The sequence below is a fragment of the Schistocerca serialis genome, chromosome 2, assembly GCF_023864345.2.
Source record: "Schistocerca serialis cubense isolate TAMUIC-IGC-003099 chromosome 2, iqSchSeri2.2, whole genome shotgun sequence".
NCBI lineage: Eukaryota > Metazoa > Arthropoda > Insecta > Orthoptera > Acrididae > Schistocerca > Schistocerca serialis.
Window position 1 is genome coordinate 463,736,179 of NC_064639.1, and position 26,111 is coordinate 463,762,289.

Below are 26,111 nucleotides of genomic sequence, written 5' to 3' on the forward strand. Positions count from 1 at the left end.
TGGCTGCTTGGGGCCCTAAGCTGAGAGGGGTGCTCTCAATTGCATGATTTGTATCCCACTTAGTAGTGAAAACTGACACATGTGAAATGAAATGTAAGTGGAAATGGGGGACGGAAAATGATGATTCACTTGTGTGACAAAATATTGATGGTCGGCCATGAACACACAGCAAAATTTTGTCTCCTTATCAAACTTTGGAACCACACTACTCAAAGTTTAAATTTAAGCCAGCTGAAGCCATTAGAAGCAGTCATAATTTTGTGATTCCAGAACAGAAGTATCACCATTATCAGTGACAAAGATCCAAAAATCATTCATGTTAAAACAGTCCAAGATGTAATAAAGTCTATAAAACAGAATAACAAGACAACTGCAGTTCAGTGGCTTAGGTGGTAATGAGCAAACAGATTTTCTACCCAAAAAGTGCACAAAAATTACACTGATTGGGAAAGCTCACTGCAAGAAAATTTCGTGAGAGGTAGAGATCTGGGAAACTTCATGGACAACTCATTAGTACTTGATGGTTTAAGAAGAGAACTGGTAGCCATATTCGACACTACTGGACATGACTGTGTCGCCATCTGCCTGCACAATATCTCTATTCTGCCATCTCTAGAATGTGTTGTCACAAGATTGGTTCAGCCATGACTAAGGAAAGTGTAAAAATGTTAAAATTGATTATAATTCAGACTAAACACCATTCCATTACGAAGGAAGAAGGTGAATGATAACCAAGTGCCAGTACATTAAACTAGTAATACGTTAATCATGTATGTCTGAACTACAGCGATCTTCAGTTCATAAAAAAGAATAAGGAATCACAAAAAGGCAGAAGGAGATTCCAGTGGATACGTGAAACAAATGTACTCACTAAAATAAAAGTACCACCTTGGAAAGATGAACTCCACTACCCCATTCAATAACTATTTGATACATTTGCTTTTGCATTACAGACAGCCTGTCATTGCACAATTCACATAGGAAAAACAGCCATAATTATTCCTAGCAGTTTCTTCTCGGTGGCTCTCACTGATTTGCCCTTCCAGTTGCATGAGAAGTGGTTGATTCAACAGGTGTTAGTGTGCATTGCAGCTGGTTGCTTGCCACTGCGGTAGCTCCAGGGAAGTCTCTCCCACACATACTCACATGCTGCTTTTTATGTATGTAGACACACGCATTAGCCTTTTCATTGCTGCTTAACACCCACAAACATAGCACACATCTCCTACTCCCCTTCACTGTGTCCAACTCTTCCTCATACCTCTATCTGTCCGTCTCCTCCTCCTCCTCCTCCTCCTCCTCCTCCTCAATCTCTCTTCCTCTTTATCTCCTCCTGCTCCCTCCCCTCTTCATTTGTAATTTTTTCCTCGCTCCTCTCTCTCTTTCCATCTCCTCCTTCCCACTACTTCCTGAGTTGTCAGCCTCTTTTATGGACCTGCTTTGGATGGGCCACAGGTTTCGATGGGGATGGGATTGGGATTAGATGGGGGAGGGGAGGTTGAGATGGGTGGTGGACGGAATGGATGGAAAGAGTGGAGCAGGTGGGGTGGGTAGGGAGAGAGGGTGGTAGGATGGGATTGACAGGGGGAGGTAGGCAGGAGAGGATGTATAGGGAGTGTGTAGGAAGGAGGAAAAGGGCAGGAGGGAATGGAAGGGGGAGGGGGAAGAGAATATGAGCAAAGAGAGAGTGCGCATTATGAGTTGGGAAGGAGGAGATGGACAGAGAGGAGGGACAAGAAGATGAAGAGACTGGAGATGGCGAGATAGGGGTGAGAGAGGAAGAGTTTGACATGGGGGGGGGGGGGGAAGAGGAGGAGGAGGAGGAGGAGGAGGAGGAGGAGGAGGAGGTGGAGGTGGTGGTGGTGGTGGTGGTATGTGCAATGTATATGTTGAATGCATACACATGTGAAGCCGTGGGGAAAAGGTGTGTGTGTGTGTGTGTGTGTGTGTGTGTGTGTGTGTGTGTGTGTGTGTGTGTGTGTGTGTGTGTGTTTTTGAGGTTTTGATTGGTTTAGTTCTTCAAGTGTTAAGACACTCCTTGTTGATAACTTTTAATGGTCTGGGCAGATTGCAGTGAGTTCCCCCAGTTAGCGAGTTTTAAGTAGAAACCTGTACCCCGAGAATGAGTGGTTAAGTCATCTTAGACTATCTGTCTGTGGAATTATGGTGGCGGCAGCAGCAGCACCATTAACTTGCTGAGCTTCTGCAACTGTTGACATCTTGAGAGTAACCACAGCATCAGGTGCCACCATCCACAGAACCACCACCCATTGACTCAACCACCCCCTCCCCCCACTCTGGCTTATATATCTTTTGATATAGGAGCTTTTCTGTCCATCAACCCTACTTCATTGAAACCTGTTAAGTTGATTCAGTGTAGACTGCACATTTTGAGCATAAATCGCATGTTGTGGCAGTGCACATTAAGTTAAATCAGCGACGAAAGCAGCGTAGAGAATCATACGCAGAATGGATAGCAGTTACATGCTTGTCTAGGCATGTTGAGTTTGATTGTGGTCATTGTGACATTGCTTACTTGGTTTCCATTACCTGTCATGTAATTACTTAGTTAGCCCCAGATAAGTCATCTCAAGATAAGCCTTTAGAGTTGCCTAACCCTCTCTAGCAGATGTGACACAGTTAGGACAGCCGCACGAGTTGTCTGCGATGGCCCAGGAAGCTCGTTTATGTCAATGAGTGCCACATAGTGGAACTGGATTGTAGTTCTTCCCATAGTCCATCATGAGCCAACACCAGCACAGTCTCATTCACTAGGGCCAGGTGTGCCTGATTCAACTGTAGTTGTCAGAAAGTGGTCTGGCTGCCACTCTATTAAGTAACTTAATAAGGTAAATATTAGCAATGAGCCATTGGACTGACCTTCACACAAAATGCACAGTGATTGTCACAGTTCCTAGTCCAGTACAGCAGATAGTAACAGCCATCTCTCCTCAGTGTCAGAGTGTCCCTTTGATTATTATATATTTTTTGTGTTGGTTGATGTACCCTACAAAAATGGCAGAAATGTCCACATTTAAATAAAGTTAGTTTCAAGTGCAACCAAAGGGCCGACATAGTTGATGTCTGTACTACGCAGCACAATGTTTGCAATATTGACCAGTTGTCAATTAACGCACTTTCCATGTCGAGCTTACGTATCCTATGGTCACCAACGAATTCTGTTGAGAGTTCAACTGGTTGTGAAGACAAAATATAAGAATATGGAGAGCTAAGTAAGATAATTAGTGGTTGGTTCCACTTTAGCTTCAAATATTTTTGGATTGGACACTTTTACAGAATTTGGTTTTCAAATTGTTAATCACATTAATTTGGTGCACCAGTAATTCCTTTTCACGATCTTGAATCTCTTTCATAGTCCCACAAACAGTCATTGGAGCCAGTGTTGGATAAAGCAAGGGATTTTTTACCCTACATTCATCTTAAGCTGTCTGTGACCCCAAAGTTTTGCCTTGCTAGCCCTTTGCCATTTGCTATGAGAGGTGTAATTATAGCTGAATTGGACAGACTACAGGAATTTAGGGGTTATTTCATCTGTAGCATCAATTCAATGGGCAACTCTGTTATTACTGGATAAAAAACCCAATGGTGCAATTCAGTTGTGCAGTGTTTTTAAAGCCACAATTAATACCCAGAGTGAGCTGGAAATTTATCCAATCCTTTGCCTTGAGGAGTTATTGGTGAGGTTAGCTGGTGAACACAATTTTTTGGAGGTCGATTTGAGAGATGCATATCTGCAGCTGCCCTCAGTGCTAAAGTCACAGCAGCTGCTCTTTACTAACAGGCTGTTTGGCCTCTAGTAGTTTCAGACCGCCTTGTGGTGTTGCATCAGCTACAGGAATTTTTCAGCATTTTATATATCAGTGTGTTCACTATTTCCCAAAATGTGCAACTTATCTGGATGATTTAATTGTCACAGGTTCCATCATGGAAGGACATTTCCAAACTTTACAGGCAATGGTTCAAGTGCTGGAGGACAGTGGTCTGCTTTGCAAGGGAAAGTGAAGACTCTTGCACCCAGTGTCAAGTATTTAGATCATGTCTTAAGTAAGGAGGGCATGTCACAGCAATTAATAAGTTGCGCGTCCTTCAGAGCTTGAAGGAACTGCAACCATTCCTTGCAAGGTGAACTATTATAAGAAATTCATACCAAATGCACTGAAGATCTCACACACACTAAATCAGGTTTATAAGAAGGATATGAAATATGTTTGGTCAGATGCTTGTCAGCAAGATTTTTTTTGTGACTAAAATATTGTTTATGCTCTGCTCCTTGCCTTGCTACCTTTATCCAAAGAAAAGCTGAATACTGGCTACTGACATCGTAGAGTGGGATTGGAGCCATATTGTCTCTCAGAAATCCGAATGGATCAGAACAGCAGATTGCTTTCGCATCTAAGACCCTGTAGCCTCCCCAAAAGAATTACTCCCAGATAAAGTGGCTCTGGCTGTCATATTTTGTGTTAAAAAGTTTCACATTTTCTTGTATGGCTACAAATTTCACATCATGGATCATCAACTGTTGGTATTGTTGTTTAATCGTAACACCATAATCCCTGACAAGATGGCTCAGAGGCTACAGTGTCAGGCATTATTTCTCGGAAATTATTTTTCAATATCCATTTTATGCTCATGGCACAGCATGGTAATGCTAACGCTTTGTCCAGGCTGCCCATGGGTCCCGTTACGGAGTTTGATAGGGATAGGGTTTGTTTTACGATTGACAATGCTTTAGAAACAGTGTTGCTAGAATTTTCCATCACTGCCAAGGAATTAGCAGTAGCCACAAGTTGTCACACCAGTTCAAACAGGATGGTCTGCAGAGCTCCCTAAGGATGTCCATCAAGATTTTCTACCTTATTTCCGCATGAAAGAGTGGCATAGTAAATGTCAGGGAGTGTTCTTGCTTACAACAGAGGAGAAGTGCTGCGTTGTAGTACCACCTTCACTTAGATGTGCATTGAGGCAGTATCAAGCCTGTGTACAGAACCAAATGACTCCTCCACAGAAGTTTTCACTGTGGCCTCAACCGTGGGATAAAGTACACGTGGATTTTTCCAGTCCTTTTCTTGGGGAAATGTGGTTGATAATGGTGGATGCTGTTTTCCAACTTTGCATATATAGCATGCATGAGTACCAACGCCAGCAACATTCACCATTGGGTGTTCATGACCATATTTGCAGTAGGGGGTGCACCAACCATGCTGGGCTCTGATAATGGCCCCCCAGTTTATCACATCCGAGTTTCAGGCATTCTGTTGTCACAATGGTATCCAGTACCTGACCTCTGCACCCTTCCATCCAGCATCCAAGTTAGAGGCAGAGTGGATGGTCAGGACATTTAAGACCCAAATGAGGAAGGCAGTGAGTGCAAATCATGCTGGTGGATGATGCTCTCTTGCACTACTTAGCCGTGTACAATACCATCTCTGTAAATGTGAGTAGTCTGGCGGAGCTTCAGTATGGCCAGTGCCCGAGAGTTGTTAGATCTCTTGCAACATACTCCCTGCCCTCAGCAGTCATGTTCCCATGATTCCGGAATAGTATGTTGGTTTAGGCTTGTGTAGTTGTGTGTGAACTGGGGTGGATGGGAGGAGTGATAATCCAACACAGTGATCAGCAACTTTTTGAGGTCACAGTCGGAGACAGTATGTGTAGGAGACACAGAAATGAATTAAGAGTGCGACATGAGCATAGCCAGCAGTACCCTAGGGAGAAAATTTTGGGGCCTATAACATAAATGACTGATGATAATATTTCCCCCTCAGCATATAAGTGCAGGCGCTCCCGCCGCCACCACCACCACTACCACCACCACCACCACCACCACCACCATCATGATTACTTAATTTCATGGTAGTGTTCATCTTTTACATTGCAGGGAGAGCAACCAAAGGGGGTTGAGTCAACACCTGCTACATCACCTCCACATCCCATTGAACACATCGGAAAAGACTTGCCTTATTTTGAGCCACCCTTAGCCTTGGCTGCCACATCTGAAGATAATGACATCTAAATGGGACCACTGGCTAGGCTTCCAGTCTCCCCCCCCCCCCCCCCCCCCCCCCCTTCCCCCCAATTGTTTAAGACACAGACCTAGGCACTGTTGTACTTACAGCCCATTACAGGGGGAGGGATTTGGCATCCATTCCTGCCAATAATGCCATGGCAACAAAGGACACAGAACCAACAATGCTGCTAGCCAGCAAATGGTTATGATGGCTTCAAACATGGTGCGCCCATGCTGTTTGTGTTGGAAGGAGCATCTGGTGTCAGGCGAGAAGGTAGAAGGCTGCTGCTGATTTGGTTCACTTGTGTGTTCACTAGTTCAGAAGCCAGACCTGCTAACATTGTGCTACACATAGACAGTTGCTTGTTTAGGGATATTTCTTTCTCACAGTTTGCTCTCTTTGTCATATTACATGTGCTGTTGACATTTCTGGTATGTGTACAGCTTCGATTGGTTTATTTCTTCAGACATCAGAACACTTGCCATTGTCAACTTGGTACAGCGGAACATAGTGCAGTGTATTTGTCAAGATTGTGAGTTTAAATTAGGCTGGTGCATAAGTTCATTGTGTTTTTGTTTTGCATGTTGGTATCCCAGTTGCTGTAGGCTTATTTAGCAATTGTAATTTTTTATTTTTAGTGCACTGTTTGCTATTTGAGTTTATATATTATTATTTCGAGATAGTGAGTGGAGCTGTGGATGCTAGGAAATGGAGTGCCAAGTGGAGAAATTGGAACATTGCCGACATATTATTCTGTTTGTGTTCAGTAGAGGGGTGACAGCAGCAGAGGCAGCCAGAAACATTTGTGCCATGTATGGGGATTATGCCATTGGACAGAACAAGGCAAGAAAATGATTTTCTCATGTTAAGGAGGATTGTTTTGACATTAATGACTCTCCACGTTTGATGAAGATTGTTTAAATGCATTAATCAAAATGATCCAAGTCAGTGTACTTGAGAACTGCCAGATGTAATGAACTGTGATCATTCCACTGCCATGCAACATTTGCATGCAGTGGGGAAAGTTCAAAAATTGGGTTTGTGGGTACTGCATACTTTAAGCCAAAAACCACAAAAATCAGCAGTTGGCCACATGTGCGTCTTTGCTTGCACATCATCAATTGATTCGTGAACAATGCTGACCATGCCTGTCCTGCATTGTTATTGGTGACGAGAAATGGTGTCTCTATGCTAACATAAGGAAAAGAAGGGAATGGTTAAACTCAAACAAAGCACCAACTCCCTGTACGAAGATCTGCCTACATCCACAAAAGATAACATTGTGCATCTGGTAGGACAGGGACAGTGTGGTGTACTGTGGTTTGCTTCCCAAGGTGTAATCATCACTGCTGATATTTACTGTCGACAACTGAGACATCTTGCAGATGGAATCCAAGAACTTTGATGAGGAAGACTCGATGAAGTGATGGTGCTCTGTGATAATTTCTGCTCACATTCTGCTAGACTGACAAAACACACTGTACAGGAGTTGGATTGGGAAGTCATTCTGCACCCACTTTCTTCACCTGATCTTGCGCCCTCAGATTTTAACCTTTTCTGCTTGCTATTGAACAACCTTCAAGGAAGTTTCTTTCTGGATGAAAATGTGCTCCATTCGTGGCTTGATGAGTTCTTTGCCTCGGACACACGATTTCTACAGATGTGGAATCAAAAAGTTACCCCAGCATTAGCAGAGCGTTGTAAATAGTGAAGACAATATATTATGGATGACTTAAGTCTTTGAAATGTGTATCTGTTGTGCTTAATGAACATACAGAAAAACACTATGAACTTGTGCACCAACCTAATACTTTAAAACCGTACTACAGGAACAAGTTGCAAAAGTATTGGCGTATCTTGTGGGGGCTACATGTGCAGATGGGGATGGCTGACCAGAAAGAAGGGGCTGGGAGAAGATAAAGTGGGAGAGGATGAGGCCGGCAGAGAGTGCGAGGGAGGTTGTGAGGCCGGCAGAGAGTGCGAGGGAGGGTGAGAGGCCGGCAGAGAGTGCGAGGGAGGGTGTGAGGCCGGCAGATAGTACGAGAGAGAATGAGGTGGACAGGGGAGCGATAGATTGAGCAGAGGCGGTGGGGGGAGGGGGAGAGGTGACCATAGAGGTTGGGGGGGGGGGGGGAGGGGGGGCAGGGGAGAGGTGGAATATATCTGTTGAACAAGTATATGAATGAAGGTGTGAGGAAAAGACTGGATGGCTTGCCCATTTCTTTAGATTTGGTTCTTGCCATCATTTTCTTTCTGGGGTTTCACATTGCCTTGTGTCCTCTGTCATTTTATGGATGGTGGATGCGTATTTACTTGCAACTTTCAAGGCGGAAGATAAGGACAATTTATTATTTATCCTCATGGAGATCTATTCATTATTTAAGGTCCATAGTCCTCACAGGTGAATGGACACTGCAACACTCTGAAATAGTCAAGTTAGGTTAGTTCTAATTGTAAACTTCGTATCTTCTTTTGGACCTCCTGTTCTTCATGTGAAGATGTGAATTTGTGGTCACTAAACTACTTGTGACTGAATGTGTAATAAATTGATTTCTGGCAGCTGCTGCACTTTTGTCATTTGAGTGAAATTCATAGTAGAAAAGAGGACACTGTTCCAAGATCAGTTGTTCACAATTTATGAAGGTATGATATTAGTGAGTCACAGGTGACTTATCCAGTGTTAAACAACTAAAATTTTTATAGCTGGAGAATGCAATTATTATTTTTCATACTTTTCAGTTTGATGAGTTTGTAATAATTTCGAAGTTCAGGGTTGTAAATAAATAATTGTTCTTCAAATAAAAACTGTGATCTCTCTAACATTTTTTCCCACAATTATTTTCTATCAGTTTTTTGAATGTGGGATACGTATATCGACTCTAATCTGAACTGAGAACGCAGGCTATGTATATTGGCTGAATCTTAATAGAGATTACTCAGTTTATTCGATACTAACAGACTGCTTCAGTTGTGTTTCAACTGCAAAACCAAACTGAGCATTTACATTATGTTGATTGCAGAGTTCAGTAACAATGCTTTTTTTGTTTAACTTATTTTGTTATTGTAATAAAGTATAAACAAGGCTCTTGGCATTGTGGATCCCGTCTTCTTGTGGTCTCTGGTCATTGACTAATACATTGACTGGCACTATAAAACACTGTGTTAATAAAGGAAAGCAAAACTGTATTGTCATAATCTCATAAACTCCATGTGAAACAGAAAAGAAACCGAACTGTGTGAATATACTGAAATAAAACTGATGTAAATACATTGTAATATAAATTTATAAACATTTACTTGATGTTGCTCATATGGAAAAGAAATCAGTGCTACCACCAAAATTTCTGATGCCACATTGGGCATGTTATAACAATTACTAACTCTTCATGTGTTTCAACGATGGAAATTCCTATAAGAAATAGGTCAGGTGCAAGTAGGACTTGCCCTCTGAGGGTTCAGTACGCACTTATGTATATAGACAGTTCATCCATCCTGCAAATTGAGATTCTCAATGGTTGCCTGTTATCCAGATTCTTACTGGAAAGATATTGGTCCCAGGAATTCTAAGACTTTTGTGAATGTTTTGATTTTAAGGTTCAAGTTGGATAGTGGATGACAACAGAAATAATTTTTATGGGAAGTATTTACAAATTAACAATTTTTGAATTTTTTCCTTTACTTTTACTTTGTACCTTTGCTTCTAGCCAAATTTTATGATTCTAAGTCAGTGGGAAGCACACTATAGGGTTTGATGAGTGAATTTGTCAGTATCAAAATGTGACGTAAGTGGCCGTATTTTTTGATTGCACTGACTTATCTCACATTTATTATACCACTAAGGAACTATAGACCTTAGTATGTGATGTAAATTTCATCTTAATAAGTGATCCCATTCCTGAGAAAAAGTATTTTTAATGGTTGGACAGAAAGACAGACAGACGTACGGACAACATAGTGACCCTGCATGGTTTCCATTTTTACTGATGTACAGAACCGAAATAAAGGAAAGGTAATCACTTACCTGTAACTGACTGATGTGTGGAACATAGAAACACTCAACAGAATACAGTATTTACAGTAGCTTTTGAGCTCTTGCTCATTCTCTAGGAAATGGGCACACATTCACCCACTGTGTCTTACTGCATCTGCTGGTACGAGCATTTGTCTGGTTGTGTGTGTGAATGTGAATGTGTGTACTTGTGCTAGAGAAAAAACAAGAACTTGAAAGCTCGTGTAAATACTGTATTCTTTTGAATGTTCCTATGCACCACACATCAGCCAGCTATAGGTAAGTGGTGGCCTTTCCTTTATTTTATGTATTCTTTGTGTTTTGAGGGAGGTACCAATGTCAGCTACTGTTGGCACTGAAATGATTCAGTGGCCAGTTTTAACTGCTTCAGCATGTCTGAGCATGCTTTCTGTACAATCCAAATTCTCAACTTAGTGCACACTACTAAGTAGTATCTCTATTCATGCCTCATTTGCTTGCAGTGTTCACTGTATTCCTGCAAGAGGTTCAGACCCTATTGTGCATTCGCATGTCCGTCAGAACAGCATTTGTCTGTTTCAGTGGACTCTCCTGCCGGAAAGACACTTCGAATACCTATCTGATGGTCAAAACGTTAAGATTTCCTAAATTCCTAAGGGCAAATGCCAGGTTGGTTCATTTGAAAATGACCAGTATAGTTATCCTTACCCAATCCAAGTTGGTCCTTCATGGATTAATGGGTCCATCAGTGATAGGGCATTAAACCCTGTCTTCCTTCTTCATATGACTCCTTCATGCTATTTCAATTTTTCTGCCGAGGATTATATATGTCTGTATTGTTACAGAAGCTGCAATATTGTGAAATGCAATGTGATCATAATTTTGATGCTGTTGATTTAGAGTTGGCTCACTGGTTTTTAAACTTTGCAGCTCACAGGTAGTTAATAATATTTATGTGCTTAAAGATGAAGTGCTTGTTGATTGTATTACAGTGTGTATCTAAGACTGTAGTAAATGTAAAAGTAAAAAGTTTTATCTGTCATGTTTGGTGTTAATATACTTCTCCACGTTTAATTAGTGCCATTTTTAATTGTTTCAGAGGAAGACAGGTCATGGGTGAACTTCGTAGTAAATGGTGGTAAGAATTTAACTGCTGGTGTTGGACTGGAGTCACAACTGTTTCTTACTGTCGAAAATATGACCAATAGAAGACTTAAATGTCGAATGAAACTTCATAAAATAAATTCTCAAAATGTGGCACTTGATAGTAACAATCCTGCAGCACACATTAATTTTCCATCAAGAGAGGCAATAATAAATCCCAAAACTAAAAAAGAAGCAAAGGTGATTGTTATGAGCAAGATCATTTGTAATTGCTTAAAACTGTGGTGTGTGTGTGTGTGTGTGTGTGTGTGTGTGTGTGTGTGTGTGTGTGTGTGTTTAAATATTGAGGAAGAAATCGGAATTCACCATCTTACTGCTGTTTACTTTTCTTTTTTTGTCATGTAGATAGTGCTGGCCATAAGATTCCAGCAACTTAGTAGTGGCGAAAGTTTCTCAACGTCGTGGTGCCCTACACAAGGACTGATATTAAAAAATATATACATCCTTTTAAAAGGTGATCGGTTGCTGTTTGTACTTTCAGTAAAAGGCTGTCTATGTTTTCCTCAGCAATAATCTCATTGTGTGAACTTTCAGTACAGTATCTGTGATAACATTATCAAATGTTTGGATTCTTTCAGTTGTGCATACTTTTTTCCCTCCAGAAGAGGCTATTTAGAAGCTACAATAGACTCTCGCTAGTCCAGCCCTCAGTAGTCCGACCTCTCAGTAATCCGGCACACATCCAATATCACGTACACAATGAATTATCGTGCACAACAATACTTAGTGAAACAGCACTTTACATACTGTATTTGAAATTGTAGCTTTCTTTACAATTCGGAATCACATCTTCTAAAAGGAAAGACTTTACTCTAGACCTCAAGCAGAAACTCGAAATTTTGGATAAGTTAAAACGAGGTTCTTCACAGAAAGCCATTGGTGCTGAGTTCAGTGTTGGACGAGCAACAGTTTATGACATCAAAAAGAAAGAAAATGTTATTCAACAGTACTCAACACAAATGGATAGTGAGTTGAGAAAATGGAAGGTTATGTGAAAGAGTGAGAATGAAGAACTGGACGTAGCTGTTTATAGGTGGTTCATACAAGAATGCAGTAAAGGAATTCCAGTCAGTCGCCCGATTATAAAGGAAAAAGCAGCTGCATTTAACAACCAAGTTGGTGGTAGTAACTTGTTTGCAGCGAGCGAATGCTGGCTATCGAACTGGAAAAAGGACTCGGCATTCGACAGCTGACTGTCACTGGGGAAAGTTGCGCAGCTAATGATAAGGATGCTGATGAGTTTGAAAGATACAGAAAATAATAGAGGAAGTAGATTTAAGTGCTGATGCCTTGAATAATGCTGATGAAACATGACTCTCTTAAAAGATGCTTCCTTGAAATACATTAGCTGCCAAGAATGAGAAGGAAGCTCGTGGTTACAAGCAACAGAAATGGCGTGTAACATTAATGGCATGTTGTAATGCAAATGGGATTCATAAACAACCACTAACCGTGATTGGAAAATCCCAACATCCATGTTGTTTTTGACACACTGGCGTAAGTCTTCTAAGAGAGCAGTGTTGTGCTCAGACGAAAGTGTGGATGGACAGACAAATATTGTATCGGTGGTTCCGTGAAACGTTTGTACCAGCAGTGGAAAAGAGCTAAAGAAGAAAAGGTGTCCACTAAAAGCTATCCTTATAATTGACAATCCTCCCTGTGGTGTCACCGCCAGACACCACACTTGCTAGGTGGTAGCCTTTAAATCGGCCGCGGTCCATCAGTATACGCCTGACCCACGTGTCGCCACTGTCAGTAATTGCAGACCGAGCGCCACCATACGGCAGGTCTAGAGAGACGTACTAGGACTTGCCCCAGTTGTACAGCCGACTTTGCCAGAAGGGGATCACTGACAAATACGCTCTCATTTGCCGAGACGATAGTTAGCATAGCCTTCAGCTACATTTGCTACAACCCAGCAAGGCGCCGTATTCAATTGATATTGAGATTCTATTAATGTATCATCAAGAGCAATGTTCTACAAATGTGGATTAAAGTTAAGTATTCCAGAAGCTACGTACTTTTCTTTATAGCATTCATTACGTGTCCTGTTTCAGACCTCACGCCAGCCTGCGTGAGTTTAAGCGCGTGCCTTTCGGCTTCCTCTCATTGTGTCTAGGCTGTCTTGTCTAGACACAACGCTCCCAGTCATCCTTCAGATGTTTTTCTAAAGTCTGTTGGTGTACATGTATAAGCACTCTTTCTCCCAACCAGTGTGACAGCCATAATTCAGCCCATGGATCAGGGAATTTTGGAATCAATCAAATGTCATTTTCGACATTTACTTCTTGTCTCCTTGCTGAATAAAAGTGAAAAAAAAAACTCTATTGAGACTATGCTGAAGGTGTAGAAAGCAATTAATATACGAGATGTTGTTTTCCAAGCAGCTGAAACATGGGATAAAGTGGAGAGTCCTGCCATAAAGAAGAGCTGGAGAAAATCGTGGCCATCCATTGATGCCAAGTTGGATCCAGTAGTGAGTGACAGCGATAAACCAGTCAATTTGGAATTATCAATTACTTTGTACAGTGACATATTTCACAAAGTTCCAGAAGGAGAAGAAATTGACGATGAAGATGTTACTAAGTGGCTGAATGAGGAAAACTGTGATATGGAGCAAACTTTAACAGATGAAGAAATAATCAAAAGCGTGCAAGAAAGTAATGATGAAAGTGATGATGAAGAGGACACAGGAGGAGAGAGCATGAAGGTTTCTCACACTGCTGGTGCTACAGCTGCGGAGGTCTTCCTGGAGTACATTATGCAACAACCAGATACCAATGTAAGGCTTGTAAAGCGGTTGTGTGATAAAGCATACCATCATTGTGATAGTTAAAAATTAGGACATGTTCCCCCCCCTCCCTCTCCCCTTCTCCATCTCCTCCCTCCCTCTCCCCTTCTCCATCTCCTCCCTCCCTCTCCCCTTCTCCATCTCCTCCCTCCCTCTCCCCTTCTCGTCCTCCTCCCTCCCTTCTCGTCCTCCTCCCTCCCTTCTCGTCCTCCTCCCTCCCTTCTCGTCCTCCTCCCTCCCTTCTCGTCCTCCTCCCTCCCTTCTCGTCCTCCTCCCTCCCTTCTCGTCCTCCTCCCTCCCTTCTCGTCCTCCTCCCTCCCTTCTCGTCCTTCTCCCTCCCTTCTCGTCCTCCTCCCTCCCTTCTCGTCCTCCTCCCTCCCTTCTCGTCCTCCTCCCTCCCTTCTCGTCCTCCTCCCTCCCTTCTCGTCCTCGTCCCTCCCTTCTCGTCCTCGTCCCTCCCTTCTCGTCCTCGTCCCTCCCTTCTCGTCCTCGTCCCTCCCTTCTCGTCCTCGTCCTCGTCCCTCCCTTCTCGTCCTCGTCCTCGTCCCTCCCTTCTCGTCCTCGTCCCTCCCTTCTCGTCCTCGTCCCTCCCTTCTCGTCCTCGTCCCTCCCTTCTCGTCCTCCTCCCTCCCTTCTCGTCCTCCTCCCTCCCTTCTCGTCCTCCTCCCTCCCTTCTCGTCCTCCTCCCTCCCTTCTCGTCCTCGTCCCTCCCTTCTCGTCCTCGTCCCTCCCTTCTCGTCCTCGTCCCTCCCTTCTCGTCCTCGTCCCTCCCTTCTCGTCCTCCTCCCTCCCTTCTCGTCCTCGTCCCTCCCTTCTCGTCCTCGTCCCTCCCTTCTCGTCCTCGTCCCTCCCTTCTCGTCCTCGTCCCTCCCTTCTCGTCCTCGTCCCTCCCTTCTCGTCCTCGTCCCTCCCTTCTCGTCCTCGTCCCTCCCTTCTCGTCCTCGTCCCTCCCTTCTCGTCCTCGTCCCTCCCTTCTCGTCCTCGTCCCTCCCTTCTCGTCCTCCTCCCTCCCTTCTCGTCCTCCTCCCTCCCTTCTCGTCCTCCTCCCTCCCTTCTCGTCCTCCTCCCTCCCTTCTAGTCCTCCTCCCTCCCTTCTAGTCCTCCTCCCTCCCTTCTAGTCCTCCTCCCTCCCTTCTAGTCCTCCTCCCTCCCTTCTAGTCCTCCTCCCTCCCTTCTAGTCCTCCTCCCTCCCTTCTAGTCCTCCTCCCTCCCTACTCGTCCCCCGCCCTCCCTACTCGTCCCCCGCCCTCCCTACTCGTCCCCCGCCCTCCCTACTCGTCCCCCGCCCTCCCTACTCGTCCCCCGCCCTCCCTACTCGTCCCCCGCCCTCCCTACTCGTCCCCCGCCCTCCCTACTCGTCCCCCGCCCTCCCTACTCGTCCCCCGCCCTCCCTACTCGTCCCCCGCCCTCACTACTCGCCCCCCGCCCTCACTACTCGCCCCCCGCCCTCACTACTCGCCCCCCGCCCTCACTACTCGCCCCCCGCCCTCACTACTCGCCCCCCGCCCTCACTACTCGCCCCCCGCCCTCACTACTCGCCCCCCGCCCTCACTACTCGCCCCCCGCCCTCACTACTCGCCCCCCGCCCTCACTACTCGCCCCCCGCCCTCACTACTCGCCCCCCGCCCTCACTACTCGCCCCCCGCCCTCCCTACTCGCCCCCCGCCCTCCCTACTCGTCCCCCGCCCTCCCTACTCGTCCCCCGCCCTCACTACTCGTCCCCCGCCCTCCCTACTCGTCCCCCTCCCTCCCTTCTCGTCCCCCTCCCTCCCCCTTCTCGTCCCCCTCCGTCCGTCCCTCCCTCCCTCCCTCCCTCCCTCCCCCTTCTCGTCCTCCTCCGTCCCTCCCTCCCTCCCTCCCCCTTCTCGACCTCCTCCGTCCCTCCCTCCCTCCCTCCCCCTTCTCGTCCTCCTCCGTCCCTCCCTCCCTCCCTCCCCCTTCTCGTCCTCCTCCGTCCCTCCCTCCCTCCCTCCCCCTTCTCGTCCTCCTCCGTCCCTCCCTCCCTCCCTCCCCCTTCTCGTCCTCCTCCGTCCCTCCCTCCCTCCCTCCCCCCCTACTCGTCCTCCTCCCTCCCTCCCTCCCTCCCTCCCCCCCTACTCGTCCTCCTCCCTCCCTCCCTCCCTCCCCCTACTCGTCCTCCTCCCTCCCTCCCCCTACTCGTCCTCCTCCCTCCCTCCCCCTTCTCGTCCTCCTCCCTCCCTCCCTCACCCTACTCCGACCTCTCCCTGCCCCTCCTCGACCTCTCTCTGCCCCCTCCTCGACCTCTCTCTGCACCCTCCTCGACCTCTCCCTGCACCCTCCTCGACCTCTCCCTACCCCCTCCTCGACTTCTACCTGCCGCCTCCTCGACCTCTCCCTACCCCCTCCTCGACCTCTCTCTCCCCCCTCCCTGCCCCCTCCTCGACCTCTCCCCCCTCCCTGCCCCCTCCTCCCTCCCTGCCCCCTCCTCGACCTCTCCCCCCTCCCTGCCCCCTCCTCGACCTCTCCCCCCTCCCTGCCCCCTCCTCGACCTCTCCCCCCTCCCTGCCCCCTCCTCGACCTCCCCGGCCTCTCCCTCCCACCTCCCCGGCCATTCCCCCCTCCCTCCCACCTCCCCGGCCATTCCCCCCTCCCTCCCACCACCCCGGCCATTCCCCCCTCCCTCCCACCTCCCCGGCCATTCCCCCCTCCCTCCCACCTCCCCGGCCATTCCCCCCTCCCTCCCACCTCCCCGGCCTCTCCCTCCCACCTCCCCGGCCATTCCCCCCTCCCTCCCACCTCCCCGGCCATTCCCCCCTCCCTCCCACCTCCCCGGCCATTCCCCCCTCCCTCCCACCTCCCCGGCCATTCCCCCCTCCCTCCCACCTCCCCGGCCATTCCCCCCTCCCTCCCACCTCCCCGGCCTCTCCCCCCTCCCTCCCACCTCCACGGCCTCTCCCCCTCCCTCCCACCTCCCCGACCTCTCCCCCTCCCTCCCCTCCCACCTCCCCGACCTCTCTCCCTCCCTCCCCGACCACTCTCCCTCTCCGACCTCATCCCCTCCATCGCTGACCTCACCCCCTCTTCCCCCTCTATCCCCGACCCCACACCCCTCTGCCCCCTCCATCCCCGACCCCCCCACCTTCCCCTCCATCCCCGACCCTCCCTCTCCCCCCTCCCTCTCCCGCCCTCACCCCTCGCTCCCGTCTCGACCGCCCCCTCCCCCCTCGCTCCCGTCTCGACCGCCCCCTCCCCCCTCGCTCCCGTCTCGACCGCCCCCTCCCCCCTCGCTCCCGTCTCGACCGCCCCCTCCCCCCTCGCTCCCGTCTCGACCGCCCCCTCCCCCCTCGCTCCCGTCTCGACCGCCCCCTCCCCCCTCGCTCCCGTCTCGACCGCCCCCTCCCCCCCTCCCCCCTCGCTCCCGTCTCGACCGCCCCCTCCCCCCTTCCCCCCTTCCCCCCTCGCTCCCGTCTCGACCGCCCCCTCCCCCCTTCCCCCCTTCCCCCCTCGCTCCCGTCTCGACCGCCCCCTCCCCCCTTCCCCCCTCGCTCCCGTCTCGACCGCCCCCTCCCACCTTCCCCACTCGCTCCCGTCTCGACCGCCCCCTCCCCCCCGTCTCGACCACCCCCTCGCTCCCGTCTCGACGGCCCCCTCCCCCCTCGCTCCCGTCTCGACGGCCCCCTCCCCCCTCGCTCCCGTCTCGACGGCCCCCTCCCCCCTCGCTCCCGTCTCGACGGCCCCCTCCCCCCTCGCTCCCGTCTCGACGGCCCCCTCCCCCCTCGCTCCCGTCTCGACGGCCCCCTCCCCCCTCGCTCCCGTCTCGACGGCCCCCTCCCCCCTCGCTCCCGTCTCGACGGCCCCCTCCCCCCTCGCTCCCGTCTCGACGGCCCCCTCCCCCCTCGCTCCCGTCTCGACGGCCCCCTCCCCCCTCGCTCCCGTCTCGACGGCCCCCTCCCCCCTCGCTCCCGTCTCGACGGCCCCCTCCCCCCTCGCTCCCGTCTCGACGGCCCCCTCCCCCCTCGCTCCCGTCTCGACGGCCCCCTCCCCCCTCGCTCCCGTCTCGACGGCCCCCTCCCCCCTCGCTCCCGTCTCGACGGCCCCCTCCCCCCTCGCTCCCGTCTCGACGGCCCCCTCCCCCCTCGCTCCCGTCTCGACCGCCCCCTCCCCCCTCGCCCCTCGCTCCAGTTTCGACAGCCCCCCCCTCCCCCCCCCCCCCTCCCGCGCCCGTCTCGACTGCCCCCCCTTCGCTCCCGTCTCGACCACTCTGTCACCTGCTCTCGCCCCTGTAGTTGCTTCCTTCAACTTGATAACCATAAACTATATCCAAATTCTGTTACAGATATTAGGTTCACTTGTAAAAAAAAAAAAAAAAAAAAAAAAAAAAAAAAAAAACTAGTTCTCAAGAGTCTCTTGTGAGAAATATTAAATAGAGAGCAACAAATCAGTTAGCAGCTTTTTGATGGGAACTCTTATACCTGCAGTGTATTCGATTAGTTAATGTCAAACAGGCCCGAAATACCGGAGCTGGCGTTGGCAATAATGTAGGTGTGAGCTGTGCTTGCTTGTGTGTCTGAATGGCATGTGTGTCTCTTACGAAGAGGAAGGTGGCGGCCAAACTCTTTAGGTAAATGTATTTTAATTGTGCTCGTCTTCAACTTGATGATTCTTCTTTCTGGAAAGTAGCAATCTGTGTTTTCCTACATTGTCAAGTAGTTACTGTGTTATGTATAAACTTTGACAGCACTGTAACAAAGCTTAGGAGTTACTCTCTCTTCACAGAAATGGCTTTTAAAGTTGAATAATGTACTGGCCCACACTGCTTAAAGACTGTAACATAATTATTTATGTGATGTATGTCTTCAGCTGCTTTCACATAGGACTATTCTTTGCAGGTATGCTTCATCCTGTGTGCTGAAGGGCCCCTAAGAATTACTGTGAATGTTTTCCTTGAAGACATGGCAACAAAGGAAACACAACAAAAATATAGGAAGTTTAATATTATTGGTGAACAACCAAAGGTATCACAGGATAGTAATATTTTTATAGTGACGAAAACTGTATATTATGTGCACCATTCTTCACTGCTAACTGTTTTTTATTTCATTTCATGGGACTAATGTAGTTTTATTTATTTCATTGGTTATCTTCTTTGCTAATAAAATGGCCCCCCCCCATCCCCCCCCCCTCCCATGAACCATGGACTTTGCCATTGGTGGGGAGGCTTGTGTGCCTCAGTGATACAGATATCCGTACCGTAGGTGCAACCACAACGGAGGGGTATCTGTTGAGAGGCCAGACAAACGTCTGGTTCCCGAAGAGGGGCAGCAGCCTTTTAAGTAATTCCAGGGGCAACAGTCTGAATGATTGACTGATCTGGCCTTGTAACACTAACCAAAACGGCCTTGCTGTGCTGGTACTGCGAACGCCTGAAAGCAAGGGGAAACTACAGGCGTAATTTTTCCCGAGGTCATGCAGCCTTACTGTATGGTTAAATGATGATGGCGTCCTCTTGGGTAAAATATTCTGGAGGTAAAATAGTCCCCCATTCGGATCTCCGGGCGGGGACTACTGAGGAGGATGTTGTCATCAGGAGAAAGAAAACTGGCATTCTACGGATCGGAGCGTAGAATGTCAGATCCCATAATAGGGCAGGTAGGTTACAAAATTTAAAAAGGGAAATGGATAGGTTAAAGTTAGATATAGTGGGAATTAGTGAAGTTCGGTGGCAGGACGAACAAGACTTCTGGTCAGGTCACTACAGGGTTATAAACACAAAATCAATAGGGGTAATGCAGGAGTAGGTTTAATAATGAATAGGAAAATAGGAATGCGGGTAAACTACTACAAACAGCATAGTGAACGCATTATAGTGGCCAAGATAGATACGAAGCCCACGTCTACCACAGATGATGAAGAAATTGATGAAATGTAAGATGAGATAAAAGAAATTATTCAGGTAGTGAAGGGAGATGAAAATTTAATAGTCATGGGTGACTGGAATTCGAGAGTAGGAAAAGGGAGAGAAGTAAACATGTTAGGTGAATACGGATTGGGGGTAAGAAAGGAAAGAGGAAGCCGTCTGGTAGAATTTTGCACAGAGCATAAATTAATCATAGCCAACATTTGGTTCAAGAATCATAAAAGAAGGTTGTATACATGGAAGAATCCTGGAGATACTGAAGAGTTTCAGATAGATTATATAATGGTAAGACAGAGATTTAGGAACCATGTTTTAAATTGTAAGACATTTCCAGGGGCGGATGTGGACTCTGACCACAATCTATTGGTTATGAACTGTAGATTAAAACTGAAAAAGGTTGTAATTTGACGGGATGGAACCTGGATAAACTGAAAGAACTAGAGGTGGTAGAGAGCTTCAGGGAGCACTGACGAAAAACAATTTCCATGTAATGTATGCTTAACAGAAGACTAATAACTGCGATGAGTAGAATAAACTATGGGGAACTCCATAAATTATTCAGTATTGTCCTCTGCATACTTTCAGTAAATGAAACAAACTCATTTGGTACATAATGAATTCTGTAATGGCTAATTATACCCCCAACCCCCCTCTACCCTTCTCCTCATAGAATTTCAGCCTTCACAGCTGGTATTTGCGATATTGGTGATTTTTGTTTTGTGGGCAGTATGGTGTGGTCCAAGATGTAATTCTGTGCCTAAAGTAAGTCTCCTCTTCTGATGCTGGAGACCATCATCAGGTGCTATAATGATTCTAAAGAAGCTCAAAAACAGCAAGTTGAATTGCTTACATGCATTCGATAAGACTGCTGCCTAAGGTCGGTATTACACTATCATATATCTTTGTCAAAGTTGTTGTTGTTGTTGTTGTTGTTGTTGTTGTGGTCTTCAGTCCTGAGACTGGTTTGATGCAGCTCTCCATGCTACTCTATCCTGTGCAAGCTTCCTCATCTCCCAGTACCTACTGCAACCTACATCCTTCAGAATCTGCTTAGTGCATTCATCTCCTGGTCTCCCTCTACGATTTTTAGCCTCCAAGCTGCCCTCCAATACTAAATTGGTGATCCCCTGATGCCTCAGAACATGTCCTACCAACCGATCCCTTCTTCTAGTCAAGTTGTGCCACAAACTCCTCTTCTCCCCAATCCTATTCCATACCTCCTCATTAGTTATGTGATCTAGCCATCTAATCTTCAGCATTCTTCTGTAGCACCACATTTCAAAAACTTCTATTCTCTTCCTGTCCAAACTGTTTATTGTCCATGTTTCACTTCCATACATGGCTACACTCCATACAAATACTTTCAGAAACGACTTCCTGACACGTAAATCTATACTTGATCTCAACAAATTTCTCTTCTTCAGAAACGCTTTCCTTGCCATTGCCAGTCGACATTTTATATCCTCTTTACTTCGACCATCATCAGTTATTTTGCTCCCCAAATAGCAAAACTCCTTTAGTACTTTAAGTGTCTCATTTCCTAATCTAATCCCCTCAACATCACCCGATTTAATTTGACTTTCAAGACACTGTCCATTCTGTTCAACTGCTCTTCCAAGTCCTTTGCTGTTTCTGACAGAATTACAATGTCATCGGCGAACCTCAAAGTTTTTATTACTTCTCCGTGGATTTTAATACCTACTCCGAATTTTTCTTTTGTTTCCTTTACTGCTTGCTCAATACACAGGTTGAACAACATCGGGGAGAGGCTACAACCCTCCCTTCCCAACCAGTGCTTCCCTTTCATGTCCCTTGACTCTTATAACTGCCATCTGGTTTCTATACAAATTGTAAATAGCCTTTCACTACCTGTCTTAAACCCCTGCCACCTTCAAAATTTGAAAGAGAGTATTCCAGTCAACATTGTCAAAAGCTTTCTCTAAGTCTGCAGATGCTAGAAACATAGGTTTGTCTTTCCTTAATCTCTCTTCTAACGAAAGTTGTAGGGTCAGTATTGCCTCATGTGTGCCAATGTTTCTATGGAATCCAAACTGATCTTCCCCGAGGTCGGCATCTATCAGTTTTTCCATTCTACATCTACACTCCGCGAGCCACCTTACGGTGTGTGGCGGAGGGTACTTATTGTACCACTATCTGATCCCCCCTTCCCTGTTCCATTCACGAATTGTGCGTGGGAAGAACGACTGCTTGTAAGTCTCCGTATTTGCTCTAATTTCTCGGATCTTTTCGTTGTGATCATTACGCGAGATATATGTGGGCGGTAGTAATATGTTGCCCATCTCTTCCCGGAATGTGCTCTCTCGTAATTTCGATAATAAACCTCTCCGTATTGCGTAACGCCTTTCTTGAAGTGTCCGCCACTGGAGCTTGTTCAGCATCTCCGTAACGCTCTTGCGCTGACTAAATGTCCCCATGACGAATCGCGCTGCTTTTCGCTGGATCATGTCTATCTCTTCTATTAATCCAACCTGGTAAGGGTCCCATACTGATGAGCAATACTCAAGAATCGGACGAACAAGCGTTTTGTAAGCTACTTCTTTCGTCGATGAGTCACATTTTCTTAGAATTCTTCCTATGAATCTCAACCTGGCGCCTGCTTTTCCCACTATTTGTTTTATGTGATCATTCCACTTCAGATCGCTCCGGATAGTAACTCCTAAGTATTTTACGGTCGTTACCGCTTCCAATGATTTACCACCTATGGCATAATCGTACTGGAATGGATTTCTGCCCCTATGTATGCGCATTATATTACATTTATCTACGTTTAGGGAAAGCTGCCAGCTCTCGCACCATGCATTAATCCTCTGCAGGTCCTCCTGGAGTACGTACGAGTCTTCTGATGTTGCTACTTTCTTGTAGACAACAGTGTCATCTGCAAATAGCCTCACGGAGCTACCGATGTTGTCAACTAAGTCATTTATGTATATTGTAAACAATAAAGGTCCTATCACGCTTCCCTGCGGTACTCCCGAAATTACCTCTACATCTGCAGATTTTGAACCGTTAAGAATGACATGTTGTGTTCTTTCTTCTAGGAAATCCTGAATCCAATCACAAACCTGGTCCGATATTCCGTAAGCTCGTATTTTTTTCACTAAACGTAAGTGCGGAACCGTATCAAATGCCTTCCTGAAGTCCAGGAATACGGCATCAATCTGCTCGCCAGTGTCTACGGCACTGTGAATTTCTTGGGCAAATAGGGCGAGCTGAGTTTCACATGATCTCTGTTTGCGGAATCCATGTTGGTTATGATGAAGGAGATTTGTATTATCTAAGAACGTCATAATACGAGAACACAAAACATGTTCCATTATTCTACAACAGATTGACGTAAGCGAAATAGGCCTATAATTATTCGCATCTGATTTATGACCCTTCTTGAAAATGGGAACGACCTGCGCTTTCTTCCAGTCGCTAGGTACTTTACGTTCTTCCAGCGATCTACGATAAATTGCTGATAGAAAGGGGGCAAGTTCTTTAGCATAATCACTGTAGAATCTTAAGGGTATCTCGTCTGGTCCGGATGCTTTTCCGCTACTAAGTGATAGCAGTTGTTTTTCAATTCCGATATCGTTTATTTCAATATTTTCCATTTTGGCGTCCGTGCGACGGCTGAAGTCAGGGACCGTGTTACGATTTTCCGCAGTGAAACAGTTTCGGAACACTGAATTCAGTATTTCTGCCTTTCTTCGGTCGTCCTCTGTTTCGGTGCCATCGTGGTCAACGAGTGACTGAATAGGGGATTTAGATCCGCTTACCGATTTTACATATGACCAAAACTTTTTAGGGTTCTTGTTTAGATTGTTTGCCAATGTTTTATGTTCGAATTCGTTGAATGCTTCTCTCATTGCTCTCTTTATGCTCTTTTTCGCTTCGTTCAGCTTTTCCTTATCAGCTATGATTCGACTACTCTTAAACCTATGATGAAGCTTTCTTTGTTTCCGTAGTACCTTTCGTACATGATTGTTACACCACGGTGGATCTTTCCCCTCGCTTTGGACCTTAGTCGGTACGAACTTATCTAAGGCGTACTGGACGATGTTTCTGAATTTTTTTCATTTTTGTTCCACATCCTCTTCCTCAGAAATGAACGTTTGATGGTGGTCACTCAGATATTCTGCGATTTGTGCCCTATCACTCTTGTTAAGCAAATATATTTTCCTTCCTTTCTTGGCATTTCTTATTACACTTGTAGTCATTGATGCAACCACTGACTTATGATCACTGACTTATGATCACTGATACCCTCTTCTACATTCACGGAGTCGAAAAGTTCCGGTCTATTTGTTGCTATGAGGTCTAAAACGTTAGCTTCACGAGTTGGTTCTCTAACTATCTGCTCGAAGTAATTCTCGGACAAGGCAGTCAGGATAATGTCACAAGAGTCTCTGTCCCTGGCTCCAGTTCTGATTGTGTGACTATCCCATTCTATACCTGGTAGATTGAAGTCTCCCCCTATTACAATAGTATGATCACGAAACTTCTTCATGACGTTCTGCAGGTTCTCTCTGAGGCGCTCAACTACTACGGTTGCTGATGCAGGTGGTCTATAGAAGCATCCGACTATCATATCTGACCCACCTTTGATACTTAACTTAACCCAGATTATTTCACATTCGCATTCGCTAATAACTTCACTGGATATTATAGAATTCTTTACTGCTATAAATACTCCTCCACCATTGGCGTTTATCCTATCCTTGCGGTATATATTCCATTCTGTGTCTAGGATTTCGTTACTGTTCACTTCCGGTTTTAACCAACTTTCGGTTCCTAATACTATATGCACACTATTTCCTTCAATAAGAGATACTAATTCAGGAACCTTGCCCTGGATACTCCTGCAATTTACCAATATTACGTTAACTTTTCCTGTTTTTGGTCTCTGAGGACGGACGTTCTTTATCAACGATGATAATGTCCTCTCTGGTAATCCGTCAGGTATTTTATCGTTTCGCCCAAGGGGGGGTCCCTCTAACCTAAAAAACCCCTGTGTGCACGCCACACGTACTCTGCTACCCTAGTAGCTGCTTCCGGTGTGTAGTGCAAGCCTGACCTGTCTAGGGGGGCCCTACAGTTCTCCACCCAATAACGGAGGTCGATGAATTTGCAACCATTATAGTCGCAGAGTCGTCTGAGCCTCTGGTTTAGACCCTCCACACGGCTCCAAACCAGAGGACCGCGATCGACTCTGGGCACTATGCTGCAGATATTAAGCTCAGCTTGCACTCCGCGTGCGATGCTGGTTGTCTTCACCAAATCAGCCAGCCACCGGAAGGAACCAAGGATGGCCTCAGAACCCAAGCGGCAGGCGTCATTCGTTCCGACATGTGCTACTATCTGCAGCCGGTCACACCCAGTGTGTTCAATAGCTGCCGGAAGGGCCTCCTCCACATTACGGACGAGATCCCCCGGCAAGCACACCGAGTGCACACTGGCATTCTTCCCCGACCTACCCGCTATTTTCCTGAGGGGCTCCATAACCCGCCTAACGTTGGAGCTCCCTATAACTAATAGGCCCGCCCTCTGTGACTGTCGGGACCTTGCCGGAGAATCGGCCACTGGCCCAACAGGCGAGGCATCCTGTGGTGGCTCGGATACAATGTCGTCATCACTAGGAAGCACCCCGTATCTGTTGGAAAGGGGTAAGGCAGCTGCCACGCGGCCAGATCCCACCTTTGCCTTTCGGCCAGGCACGCGCGAGCCCACCACTGTCCGCCATTCACCCTGGAGTGATGGCTGACCGGTAAGATGCTCACTGCCGGAAGACGCAGCGACATCAGGGGTTCCATGTGATTCCAAGGCCACCGAAGTAGGCATAGGTCTCACCACAGTTGCCCCAACGCCACTACGAGCCGACGCCTGCGCCTCGAGCTCGATGAGCCTAACAGACAAAGCCTCCACCTGCCCCCGAAGAGTGGCCAATTCTCCTTGTGTCCGCTCACAACAACCACAGTCCCTACACATGACTATGTTTACCCTACTCTATACGGTGACAAATTCCCAAGATAATCTTCTGATGAGCTACTCTGATAATCAAGAAACACTCACTGAAATACGAGACACGAAAACTACGCTAGGTTTTCCCAGAAAAACTATTTAAAAGCTAAGCGCAGCAAATAAGTACAAAAACGCTTTATACAAACAGTACTCGCTGCTGCTGGTGCTCTCGCTCTGGCTGTCACAAGACAACTGCTGATTCAAGTGACTAGTGGCTAACGGCCGCGAAACAAACAA

General features: G+C 47.0%; 1 protein-coding gene across 2 annotated transcripts in view; it reads left to right on the forward strand.

Annotated features, from left to right (window-relative positions):
* The window catches only part of LOC126457369 (uncharacterized), a 335,229-nt gene that overhangs the window by 193,482 nt on the left and 115,636 nt on the right, over positions 1–26,111 (forward strand). For both annotated transcript variants that reach the window (XM_050093612.1, XM_050093613.1), the window contains exons 10-11: positions 11,117–11,361; positions 18,823–18,948. In XM_050093612.1, coding sequence (XP_049949569.1) covers positions 11,117–11,361; positions 18,823–18,948 — 371 coding nt within the window. The remainder of the gene's footprint in view (positions 1–11,116; positions 11,362–18,822; positions 18,949–26,111) is intronic.